Here is a 13,438-nt window from a genome sequence, read left to right on the forward strand (position 1 = left end):
GGACCATGCCTAACTTGTTCCAAGTCTCTAGTGCCTAGCACAGAGCTTGACACAGAGTAGATACTCACTATGTATCTACTGAATGAATAAATCTACCACTGTGGGAATTCAGAAAGAAAATATTGGACATTTCCACCATTTTGAATACCTCAAAGTTAATTTATAAGAAAACAACTGCACTGGTAGGCATCTTTATATACAAAGTACAACAGTGCAGGTTTTGTCTTGAAACATAATCCAAGATCATGTGGCTGACTATTACAAAATTCCTTTGAACTGGGTATTAAAAAATAGAACAGTAGCATTAATAGTTTTGAAATGGGTAGACGAATTTAATTTAGAAGTTATACTAAGTTCTTCTGACTTCAGAAAAGCATTCTTTAATTTTCTTCCTAAAAAAACTGTTATGGAATACAACACAATATTTAGAGACCATTGTGTTTTGACAGTTGATGAGGTGTTCCATATGGTATTCATAATAGTTTTTTACATGTCTGTCACAGTTTTGAAATCCCGTGATAAAAGCGCTTTATAAATGTCAGCAGCCATTGGCCTTAAAAATGGGAAGTTAGTGTAGTATCATATTTTAACATGTTTCAGAAATTACTAATAAAAAGAATACATGGCTCTCCAGTAAAACAGCTAAACATATATGAGATGTTAATGACACTGATGCCATAAGAGAAGAAACTTGGGCTTCCCTGGTGGCGCAGTGGTTGAGAATCTGCCTGCCAATGCAGGGGACACGGGTTCGAGCCCTGGTCTGGGAAATCCCACATGCCGCAGAGCAACTAGGCCCGTGAGCCACAACTACTGAGCCTGCGCTTCTGGAGCTTGTGCTCCACAACAAGAGAGCCCACGACAGTGAGGGGCCCGCGCACCACTATGAAGAGTGGCCCCCGCTCGCCGCAATTAGAGAAAGCCCACGCCCAGAAACTAAGACCCAACACAGCCAAAAATAAATAAATAAAAAATTTTTTTAAAAAAAAGAGGAAAAACTTGCTAAATCGCTATAATACTTACCTTCCAATTTATCTTCTCTCACTACTGCAACCTTGTGGCACTGTAACAAAATAACACTTCATTGGTATTTAAAGTAGTACAACTTGCAATTTTAACGTTTCCTTGCCAAAAATTCATTTGCACTTGGATGTGAAATCAGCAACATTAGGTACCCCTGAAAATGTATGTTACAGTTTAATAAAGTCAGACTCATTTTTAACTTGCTTACTTTGAAACTTCTCAATCAGGTTAAGGAAAGTGAGAGAGTGTAGATATCAGTACCAAAAATACCCCCAAAACTCAAAAAAACACAGCAGCTCAAACTAGTGTGAGGAAAAGAGGACTTTTTACTAAGTAATGTAATGAGAATTACTGTATAATCATATGGAACCAGATAAAAATTAGATCTCTCACACCATACGAAAAAAATAAATTCTAAATGGATCAGAGATCTAAATGTAAAGAATGAAACATATATATATACACACACACACATATATATATATATATATATATAATATGCACAGGAAGAAAATATGGGTGAATTCTTCTATAAACTAATATAACCTGAGAATGAGGAAAAGTTTCTTGACTATAATTCAAAATCCAGAAGTAACTGAAATAATCCATAAAAGCTAAAAAATCATTTTTGGATGATGAAAAAAAAAACTTTAAGCAATGTAAAAAGACAAATGGTAAAGTGGGGAAAATATCTGCAACTTACATCACAAAGGGTTAATATACAGCCTCTAAAATAGAGAAAATAAAGACTAACTATCCTTTTGAAAATCGGCAAGAGGTATGAAGAAACAGTTCACAGAAGAGAAATGCAGATGACCCTGAAACAGGACCACATGTGCTGTGTAGAAACAGATGCTCTCCTACATTGCTGGTAGGAATGAAAAATGGAGAGGTATTTGGCAATACCCAACAAAGCTTATATATATATCCTACTTCTAGGAATGTAACCCTAAAACACACTGGCAAAAATATACAAAACACATACGGTGAGCTATTCACTGCAGCACTATATGTGATAGCCAAAGATTGTAAATAACTCAAATAACTATTAATAAGGGACTGCTGAATAAACTAAGGTATATCTATCAATGTAGGATCATGTGGCTGTAGTAAGGAATGAGAAACATTTCTATAACTGCAACAGAGTGATGCTCGGGATAACTTAGAAACCTTAAACTGTTTTCAGTCATCATATGGTTAGTAAAATTGTTGGGTCTGCTTTTCTAAATCTCGTATTTGGCTAAAGCAAATAAATATTTATTTTAATGTTAGGAATAACCAAAATTCACAACATAAGAAAAAAGAACAATATAAAATCAAGTAAGTTTTTAAAAAATGTAATTGTAAATTTGAACTGGGAATTTGGCGTGTCTTCATAATGCATTTTCTCTTAAAAAAAGCATTCTTGAAAATGTCATGTTCTGCAAAATTGTACAATAAAAATTACAGAGCTTATGAGAAAAAGAGCATTAGGAACTAATCACTCAAACCTATGTAATAGGAGCCCTAAAAACAATAATTGGTACCCTCAGGAGAAAATATCGCAGCCCAGACAGTTCAGTGTGACTAAACACTGCCTTAGGGGATATTAGAAATGCATAAAAACAACGCAGTGGAAATGCCAGTGCTAAAATAACGTAGACCAGAGTAGAGCTATGGTTCAGGGGGATCCTATTAAGGGGGACACAGGAGTTGAGTTCAGCATCCATAAACCCAGAGCCTGGCTGGGGGCAAGCCCCTTGAGCTTTTTATCAGTTAAAGAAAAAGGGAAAACATAGCTAGTTGATGAGAGAAAGGTCTTCTTTATAGAAACATTCCAGCCAATAAATCCAGAAGCAATGACAGAATTAGAACATCACTATTTTGTAACTCCTAGTGAATTAATGATCTAGGCAATGATAAAAATCAATCTCAGCTAAAATCATTAGATGAAAAGCTAATGGGGGACCTAATAAAGACTGGATCAAGCTAATAACCTCTAAAAGAATCAACCAAACATTTCCTTGAAATTTTCAAAAATTCTCTGGAAGACTCTCCAAGATGAGATTAGAAGGAGGCTTTTACTTTCTATGTATTATCAAGCATTTTTTACAATAATGATCGTTGGAAAAATAGAAATTATTCGTATGTTTAAAAACCCATACAAAGCCTATGTATCTTTTTTTCTTTCTAGAAACACTTAAATTGGGCTTCCCTCATGGCTCAGTGGTTGAGAGTCCTCCTGCCGATGCAGGGGACACGGGTTTGTGCCCCGGTCCGGGAAGATCCCACATGCCGCAGAGCGGCTGGGCCCGTGAGCCATGGCCACTGAGCCTGTGCGTCCGGAGCCTGTGCTCCGCAACGGGAGAGGCCACAACAGTGAGAGGCCCAAGTACCGCAAAAAAAAAAAAAACTTAAAAAAGAAATGAGAAAGAATAAGAACAAAACCTGACATTATGCTTAATAATCTGCCTTTTCTTAGCCTGGCTCTCTTAAAAGAAAAAACCATGGATAAGCATCCACACTTGGTCAGTAATTAATTCTACAGGGTTCCACAGGGCAGGGCTCTAAAATTCTCACAACCACTTCAACCACAGGAACCCTACTCTTAATATATTTTATATTTTAGGATTCCAAGATTTCATTTGATAAAGTGTTCTGCTGCTTTAAAAAAAGGTGGGCAAAAAAAAAAAAAAAGCTGGGCAGAATTTAAATGCTCTCTTAAACTTAGAAACAGAAGGCTTTATACAAGCAAACCACAGCACAGAAGTTTTTAATTGATCTTGGGTTACACATCTTTTTGAAAAATGGTCTCAAAAACATGCACTGAGGAACACAATTTGAATGTATTTTCAAGGGTTCACCCAAGAATTCCTTGAACCCTAAAGACCATGCAAGAATCTGAAATTAAGAACCTCTGTCATATGAGTTAAAATAAAAATCTACAACTTTATCTTAAAACATAAATTCTTAACCTTGGACCCTTGTTCAAAAGATCTGTGAACACTGAAAATTTCATGAATATGTCAACATATGCATTTTTCTTTCAGATTCTCAAGGAATCAGTGACCAAAAAAAGAACAGAAACCACTGCTTTAAAGGTACACAGTGATTCCCAGGTAAAGAATTGACTATGACTAAATGGAAGGCTTTGACTAAACTCAAGAAAGAGACAGAGGGAGCTGATTAACCCTGGAAACAAAAGAAGACATTCAGATGCAAACTCTGGCAGAATTCATTCAAGGGCCATACAGGGAGAGGATTCTGGTCAGGTTTATTTCTGAGAGCAAATGAATCAGGTGTGCTTAACCTGGTTTCAGATATATAATGACATCTGATTCCATCTACACTTGCAAATATCTTAACATCTGGCTTGCCAAACAGCTTACCAACAAGAACAGAATATGCTAGTCAGAGAATATAAGGATCTGATACCCCTAGCAGTTTTGTTTCTCCTTGTAAATTACTAAATCACCATTCCAGTTTTGAATCTCACATGCTTGGGACTCTATTGATACAAGACAAATCCAGTCAGTATTTTGATAAATCTGGCTTCTGAATTTATGAATCTTAGGGAAAGTCAAAAGGGAAGAGGAAAACATGTATCAGTGGATCTCTGAGAAGGAGTCTTGATCCTTGGGCTAAATTCTCTAGGGCTGGTGGCTATGGGAGCAAAAGAACCTTCAGGTAAGAGGCTTGGGAAGTAAGAACAGAGGAGGTGTGCCTCATTTGGGGAGGAAGCAAAAGAGGAGGAATTATCAAAGTTCCAAGGATCAGTCTAGTACGGGAGAAGGCATGGAGTTATCTCAGCAGAGCTTCTGGGACGAAAGCTCAAATTAAAATCAAGTTCACTTAAAAAAAAAAAATTGTACTTGCTGAACACCAGAGTTTGTGGCTTGACATTTGAATGGGCTGAAAATTAACCACCATTGTCCCCAATATACCTTCAAATGGAAGAAAGAGGAATAAGAGAAGCAGTTCCGAATGTCTTGTTGCCTAGGAAAATTGCACAATAATGACAGTCTCTGTATCACAGCCGAGATATTACCCAAACTCCTCAAGAGTTTTAGGTTTAGTCTAAAAATCCAAAATAATCACCATCTTCAAGTAGCTTTTTAAAATTTCCATAATACTGAATCTTGTTGGTTTTGCCCTGTGTTGTGTTATATAACACTATTTATAGCTCAAACACATTTAAACTCATAATAAGATTCTGAGAACTTACGGAATGTCCATTCTGAATGAGATTGCCAGACACTAAATAAGTGACATGCAGTTGGGCTCCTGAATTTTCCTTTCGCTTCCTTTCAACATAATCATACAGCATCCTGTTACAAACAAAAGGCACAAGTAAGTCATTAGTAAAAGTTTACCTCATCAACTCTTAATTCATGACTTAAAAGTTAGATATATTAAATCTGACAGTCCATCAAATATTCTGCAGAATATTTTTGCTCTGTCCATGGACAGAGAGTTAAAAAAAGATGAATGGAACATAGGGGTTGGGGTCAACTTGTATTGAGCTGGCACAGTGACCAAGCAACTGAAATAAAAGAAATCTAATAATTGGTCAAGTGGGACTGAGCCTGCACTAAAAGAGGCAAAGACATATAATGGATAGAATAATCAATCAAGGATAAGTTCAGTCACTATCTAGCCATTTGATCCTGGATAAATTAATTAGTTTTTCTAGGCCTCTTTCTATCCTGAGGTATAATTTGGGAGGGCTGTACAAGATTGGCAATTCTCTGTTAATCTGGGATTCCTGTGGCCATCCATAACCCTCCATCCCAGACTTCCATGGTGGTCCAGCAGCTAAGACTTCGTGCTTCCAATGCAGGGGGTGCAGGTTCAATCCCTGGTCGGGGAACTAAGGTCCCACATGCCTTGCGGCACGGCCAAAAAAAAAAGAAAAAAGATAGAAAGAAAAAAAAAGAACATAAGCCTCCATCCCTCAAAACTGTAAGCAAAATGTAGGTGTTTTTTTGCAGGGAAAGAGGGGAGAGGGTGGAGATGGTTCAAGGTTTTCAACAGATTTGCAAAAGGATTACTCCAGAACATTAAGAACCATTATGTAGATGATCGTAAGTGTATAGCTCTGAAGTTCCAATTTTATGATCATTCAGAATCAATGCTGTTTCAAAACTGCAAATGTAACAGCTTACTCACTGTCCAGTATTCATTAACCTGAGACTGCCAAACACTCAATATAGAAATAATGTTGCTTTTATAACATTCCCTAAATTCATTCTTATCCTTATGATCCACTTAGTATCAGAAGCTGATTCCCCTCAATAACTTACAGTTTAACAAAAACATCAACCAAGAGACATCATTTGTGTCGTTTATTTCAAGAAACATTTACTGAGCCTCTATGACATGTCATACTTCTGGCAAGAATAAGGGAAACTCAACCTACACTGTTGACTACTCTCTTAGCTTCCTTGATCCAATGCCTCACTGAGTTTCCTGCCACCTCTCTAACTGCCTCTGATCCATTTCCTGCACAGACTTGACTACCTACTCCTTTTCTGTACTGCTGGGGCTGTCTTCAGCTATCTTTTCTCTCTATGTATTAGAGTAACCAATGATCTGGGCTTGCCTGGATCTGAGGGGTTTCCTGACATGGACTTTTAGTTCTAAAACCAACAGTCCAGGGCACACCAGGATGATTGGTCACCTTACTAAATCTTCTCCTTGATCCATTTCATTCATTCCCATGGTTTCATTTATTCCCAACAACAACATCATCTGCTCAAACCACCTAAGCCAGAAATCTGGGAGTCGTTATCCCTCACTTTTCCCAGTCCAGTGAGTTGCCAAATCTTGTCAGTTTTCCATCCCAAGTAATTCTTGACTCCATGCCCTCCAAATCTCTTGACTGGACTATTTCAATTCCAAGTGTCAATGCCTTCCTCACACCACCTTCCCATTCATTATCCACAAGGCTGCCAAGGTGAAGTTTTAAAAATGCAAATTAAGTCATTCGGTCAGCAAAACCTTAATAAGTGGCTACTTCATGCTCTATGCCTTGGGGATAGAGCAGAGAACAAAGCAATCAAAGTTTCTACCCATTCAGAGTTTGCACTGCAGAAAAGAGAGATACAATAAACAAGCAAGTAAATATATGTCAGATGGTAGTAAATCTATGGGGGGAGAAAAAGATTAGGAGAATAGAGAGTGCCTGAGAAGTTTTGCTATTTTATATAAGATGATTAGGGAAGGACTCCTTCCCTGCAGGAAGTTACAGAGCCGCCAGTGTGAATATCTCAAGGAAGAATGTTCCAGGCAGAAAGTACAGCAAATCCAAAGGTTCTGAGGCAAGAATGTAAGCAAGGTGCAAGGAACGGAAAAGAGGTGAGTGTGCTGAATAAGGAAGAAGGGAACAAGAGAGCCAAGCACCAGACATGTAGGTCCTTGTGGCTCTATGTAGGAAGGAAGTCCTCAGATGGTTTAGAGCAGAAACAACATGATCTCACCTTTTAGGAGGATTCCTGACTGCTGTGTGGAGAATATACTGTTAAGGGGCAAGGAAGACCACTTACAAGGCTATTGCAATCATCTAGGCTAGAGATGATGGTGGCTCAGACTACAGTGGTAGCAATGGAGCCAGTAATCAGTGGATGAATTCTGGGGACATCTTAAAGGGAGAAACAACAGGATTTGCTGATGGACTGACTGTGGGGTATGAGAGAAAAAGAAATCAAGGATGACTGATTAAGTAACTCAAAGAACAAAGCTGTCATTCACTGAGACAGAGAAAAGCAGGAGAAGGAGGCGATGTGGGAGAAATGAGGAGTTAAGTTTGGGGGCATGTTAAATCTGAGATACCTATAAGTCATTAAGTGCTGTTAAAAAGTAGCTGATTATTCTTAGCTGAAGTATTATTCCTTGTTCAAAAGTTTTCAGTAGCACCCCATCCCCTAAGGAGCAACTCCACAGGTCTATCAGTGACATGTAAGACCTTTCTTGTTCCGACCCCTGTATCTCTCACCATTCTCCCACACGCACACAATTTTCAGCCTTATGGAAGATTCTGCAGCTCCCCTGGCTCTTCTGTACGCCCCTCCTTCTGCCTAGAATGCTCTTCTCAGACCTCATCCACCTAATTCCTCATCAAGATAGCAGCTCAGTTATCACCTCCTATGTGAAGCCTTCCCTAACACCACTAGGCCAGCAGGGCACCCTTGCCGTCTAAGTTCTAACAGGACCTATCCCATATCTGTTATTATAGTTACCACACCGTATTCCAATTACTTAGTTTATGTATCTGACATCCCCACTAGACTATATACATCTTGAGGAAAAAAAGCAACATTTTTGTTGATTCCTCTATCTTGTTCTCTTTAGTGTGTCCTTCCATGCAGCAATTATGTTAGGAAAGATGAGGAAGACAGAGTCATGAACATTTTGGTCTACTTATGCTAGTTAGGACCATGCTAGCAGAAGAAATGGTAGGAAGGGACCATGACCAAGATGCTTTTTTTTTTTGCGGTATGCAGCCTCTCACTGTTGCGGCCTCTCCTGTTGCGGAGCACAGGCTCCAGATGCACAGGCTCAGTGGCCATGGCTCACGGGCCCAGCCGCTCCGCGGCATGTGGGATCTTCCCAGACTGGGGCACGAACCCGTGTCCCCTGCATCGGCGGGTGAACTCCCAACCACTGTGCCACCAGGGAAGCCTGCCCAAGATGCTTTGAGCTTGCTGGTGAAACACGCTGTCTTTTATCAACAATTCAGTCTTGCTTGTATCATCATAGTCATTGTCCTCTGTGCACTTATCTCCCCTAAATCAGGCCCAGTTCTCTTTTATATTAACAAGATGGTCAAAACTGCACAAACTCTTAAAAATTTTCTGCATACCTTTTGAATCTCTAAGACATGTTCATCTAATTTGATTATGCCAAACACCTTACCAACAAAACATGCAAAGTATTCTTAAATATGAGTAACAATGCATATGACTTCTGACAAGATGCACCTCCTACACACACGATTAACTATACCTTCGCATCTTCTCATCCCTCCTGATCAGTTCCACTCATAATTTTCCCATAGGATGAATACAGTGTATACCTATATTGTCTTCCCTAATCTAATTCCTTCACAGCATTTTTATAACCTGAAATTATCTTGTTTCAGTCAATGATGGGAAGGGTCTTGTCTGTCAAGTTTGCTGTTTTATGACAGAGCCTAAAATAATGCTAAAAACTGAAAAAATATTTCTTTATTGCATCCAAGCAAATAGTAACAACCATGCCCAGTCACTGCCCTCAGTGCCAACAGTGAAACTTTAAATGCTCTCACTATAGTTAAAAGAGAAAAGGGTGACAGGACACTCTAAGCCTCAGTTTTCTCATCCGTTAAAAATGGTTGATAGGTACCTCCCTGGTGGCGCAGTGGTTAAGAATCCGTCTGCCAATGCAGGGGACATGGGTTCAAGCCCCGGTCCGGGAAGATCCCACATGCTACGGAGCAACTAAGCTCGTGCGCCACAACTACTGAGCCTGCGCTCTAAAGCCAACGAGCCACAACTACTGAAGCCTGCACACCTACAGCCCATGCTCAGCAACAAGAGAAGCCACCACAATGAGAAGCCTGCGCACCGCAACGAAGAGCAGCCCCCGCTCGCAACAGCTAGAGAAAGCCCACGTGCAGCAATGAAGACCCAATGCAGCCAAAAATAAATAAATAAAATAAATTTTAAAATAGAAAATAATTTATTGCTCAAAAATGCTAACTATCATCTGAGCCTTCAGCAAGTCATAATCTTTTTGTTGGTGGAGGGTTTGAAACATGATGAGAATTACCAAAATGTGACACAGAGACAACAAATAAGCAAATGCTATTGAAAAACTGGCACCCAGACTTTGTCAACACAGGGTTGCCACAAACCTTCAACTTGTAAAAACAAAAACAAACAAAAAAATGCAGTATCTGCAAAGTGCAGTAAAGTGAAGCACAACAAACTGAGGTAAGCCTATACACATTTTAGGGCTTCACTTATAAATAAGCTTGAACCAACACAGTGTATTCTTATTGTGAGGACCGAAGCATTTTTAGTATAACAAACACAAGATACGTAGAAATGTTAAATAAAGTGATAATTATTGATTTAAGAGCTAAAACTACAGAACTCTCAGAAGAAGACACAGAAGTACATCTTCATGATTTACTTGGGTTAGGCAAAGCCTTCTTAGATACTATATAAAAAGCAAAGGTAACAAAAGAAAAAAAAACTGGACTCCATCATCAATAATAAGAACTCTTGCGCTTCAAAGGGCACCATCAAGAAAGTGCAAAGAAATCATTATCTGATCAGGGACTTGTCTCTAGAATATATAATGAACTCTTACAACTCAATAATAGAAAGACAAACTCAATGGAAAAAATGGGCAAAGGATCTGAATAGGTATTTCTCCAAAGAAGATACACAAATGACTAATAAGCACATGAAAAGATGATCAGTGTCAGTAGCCATTACAAAAATGCAAATCAAAACCATAATGATACTGCTTCACACCCACCAGCATGGCTAAAATTTAAAAAGACAGATAACAGAAAGAGTTGACAAGAATGCTGAGAAATCAGAACCCTCATACCTTGGTGGTGGGATTGTAAAATAGAGTAGCCACTTTGAAAAATAGTTCCTCAGCTCCTCAAAATGTTACATATGACCCAGAAATTCCAATCTTAGGTGTATACTAAGAGAACTGAAAACACATGTCCACACAAAAACTTGTACACAAATGTTCATAGTAGCGTTATTCATAACACGCCAAATGTGGAAGCAACCTAAATGTCCATCAGCTGATGAATGGATAAACGAAATGCTATATATCCATGTTATAGGTTGAATTGTGTCCCCCCCAAAAAGATATGTTGAAGTCCTAACCACCAGTACCTCAGAGTATGACCTTATTTGGAAATAGGGTCTTTGCAGATGTAATAAGTTAACATGAAGTCATACTGGAGTAGAGTGGACTCCTCATCTACTATGACTGGTATCCTTGTTTTTTTTTTTAATGGTATCAACTGCTTTTTATTGAGCACATATTAAGTACTTTCCATAAAATTCAATCTGCACCCTGACCTTAGAAGCTACATGTTTTTTTATTATTCCCATTTTTCAAACAGAGACAGAAGCTCAGAACCTAAGAGCGGTGACTCAAGTGGGTAACTCAGCTAAATGAGTGGATTCTGATTCTGGATGCATGGCCTCCAAAGCCAGTGTTTGTAATCCTAAGGCTCCTGTGCCTTGAACTCTGCTCTGCTGGCATTGGCTAGAGGGAGCCAGGATGAGCCCTCTAAGGGTTAGGCCTTCCAAACAGGAGCCACCAAGCCTGGTGTCTCATCTGTCTCCCAGTCTAGCCTGACTGGTATCCTTATAAGATGGCTATGTGAAGATACAGACACACAAGGAGAATGCCATGTGCTATGAAGGCAGATACTGGGGTTATGCAGCTACAAGCCAAAGAATGCCAAACATTGCTAGCAAACCACCAGAAGCTAGGAAGAATCAAAGAGGAATTTTTCTCTACAGGTTTCAGAAGGAGCATGGCCCTGCCAACATCTTAATTTTAGACTTCTAGCCTCCAGAACTGACACAATAAATTTCTGTTGTTTTAAGCCACCCAGTTTGTAGTATTCTGTTATGGCAGCCCTAGAGAACTAATATACTATATAATGGAATATTATTCAACCATAAAAAGGAATGAACTACTGATACATGCTACAACATGGACAAACCTTGAAAATATTATGCTCAGTGAAGGAAACCAGACACACAAGATTACTTATTATTAGTAAGTAATTTTAAGTATTAATAAGTATTAATAATTACTTATGATTCCATTTATATGAAATGTCCAGGATAGGCAAATCTATAGATGAAGAGTGTATTAGTGGTTGCCTAGTGCTTGGGGGGTGGGGGGAGAAGACTGATGAGGGACTACTAATGGATACAGGGTTTCTTTTGAGGGGTGATTAAAATGTTCTGAAATTAATTATAGTGCTAAATGCACAACTCTGTAAATATATTAAAAATCATTGAATTGTACATTTTAAATGGGTGAATTGTATGGTATATGAAATATATGTAAATAAAGCTGTTTTTAAAAAAATAATAATTATGAAAGAAAGTAACAGGATGCATGTCAGAGAGCGAGGAGTAGGGACACCTGAAATAGAGCATTAGGGAAGTTGCTATATGAAGTAATGTGTGAAATTTGAGCTGAAACCTGAACAATGAGGACAGCTGTGAGAAGAGCATTCCAGGCAGAGGGAATGGTACAAATTTCCTTGAGTGAGAATGGGCTTGGCACATCTGAGGAACAGAAAGGCAAATATGGCTAGAGTATAAGTGACGTAGAGAGTGGTATGGGATGAAACTGGTAGACAGGCAGGGGCTAGACAGTGTATTAATTCCATAAAAATTATAGGAAATAATTCCATAAAAATTATAGCTACAGTAAAATTGCAGGCAACTTTATTTCATCTCCAGTCCTCAATATGCATCTTTAATCTCAATAGGCTTATATAGTAACAGTTACCTCATTTCATATTTAAACATCTATAACCATAACAAATAATTACTCTTATGGGTGTCTAATCCTAAAGTTACCTAAACCTGTTAGGTTTGGGCCAGGACTGGTCTCAGCAATGGCAATCTCAAATAGTCAAAATCAGTCCGAACCCATCCCTTGGCCAAGAGTTTCAGGTCTTGAAGGCATAAACATCAGAGTCAAAATTAAACTCCTAGATCTGCCAAACAGCAACCCAAATCAACCCATTCTAGAGATCAGGGATTTTTTTTAAGACTCACAGAATGTTACTATGACTCAAGGAGTAGGGAAAAACCAAACCACCTTTAGGAATAAAGCAAACAAAATGAGTATTTAACTCAATATATGTGCTCTCAGCCTGTTCACCAATTCCTACCCATTGGACATAGACAACACCTGCACATTTTCAGGTGAAGAAATTCCGAAGTTAATTCAAAAGCCTGTGCCTTCCATTTTGGCCCCAAGTTGGACTACAAGTTTCAGCAAGGAAAGGTGACAGGGCAAAATTCAAGAAGGGCAATGCTCTGTGTCATCCTGAACACTCCCTTTTTAGTTTCACTTAAATAGTTCTACCCTGTCTTATATTGTTACACAGCCTGTGTCAAACACCTGTTGACCTCATTATGGAAGTTATTTCAATAACACCCAGAGATGGGCCTAAGGAGCACATGTGAAAATGTAATGAAGATGTTTAAGATAGCAGACATATAAATCTGAGATGTAAACAGAATTGGCTAGCCCATTTAATAAATCAGAAATAACAAAGTGATGTTAACCAGAGGGCAAGGCTACAGATAAATCTAGTAAACATATCACCACACATTTATATACAAGTCCACCTATCTCCTAAATAATAGACAAAAGCATTAAAGGT

General features: G+C 38.6%; 1 protein-coding gene across 1 annotated transcript in view; it reads right to left on the bottom strand.

Moving 5' to 3' along the window:
- POLD3 (DNA polymerase delta 3, accessory subunit) overlaps positions 1-13,438 on the bottom strand; it is a 39,372-nt gene that overhangs the window by 24,176 nt on the left and 1,758 nt on the right. The window contains exons 3-4 of the mRNA XM_082627120.1: positions 5,228-5,330; positions 1,024-1,063 (exon numbers count right to left, since the gene is read on the bottom strand). Coding sequence (XP_082483246.1) covers positions 1,024-1,063; positions 5,228-5,330 — 143 coding nt within the window. The remainder of the gene's footprint in view (positions 1-1,023; positions 1,064-5,227; positions 5,331-13,438) is intronic.

The sequence above is a fragment of the Mesoplodon mirus genome (genome assembly GCF_964341445.2).
Source record: "Mesoplodon mirus genome assembly, chromosome: 7".
In the NCBI taxonomy this organism is placed as follows: domain Eukaryota; kingdom Metazoa; phylum Chordata; class Mammalia; order Artiodactyla; family Ziphiidae; genus Mesoplodon; species Mesoplodon mirus.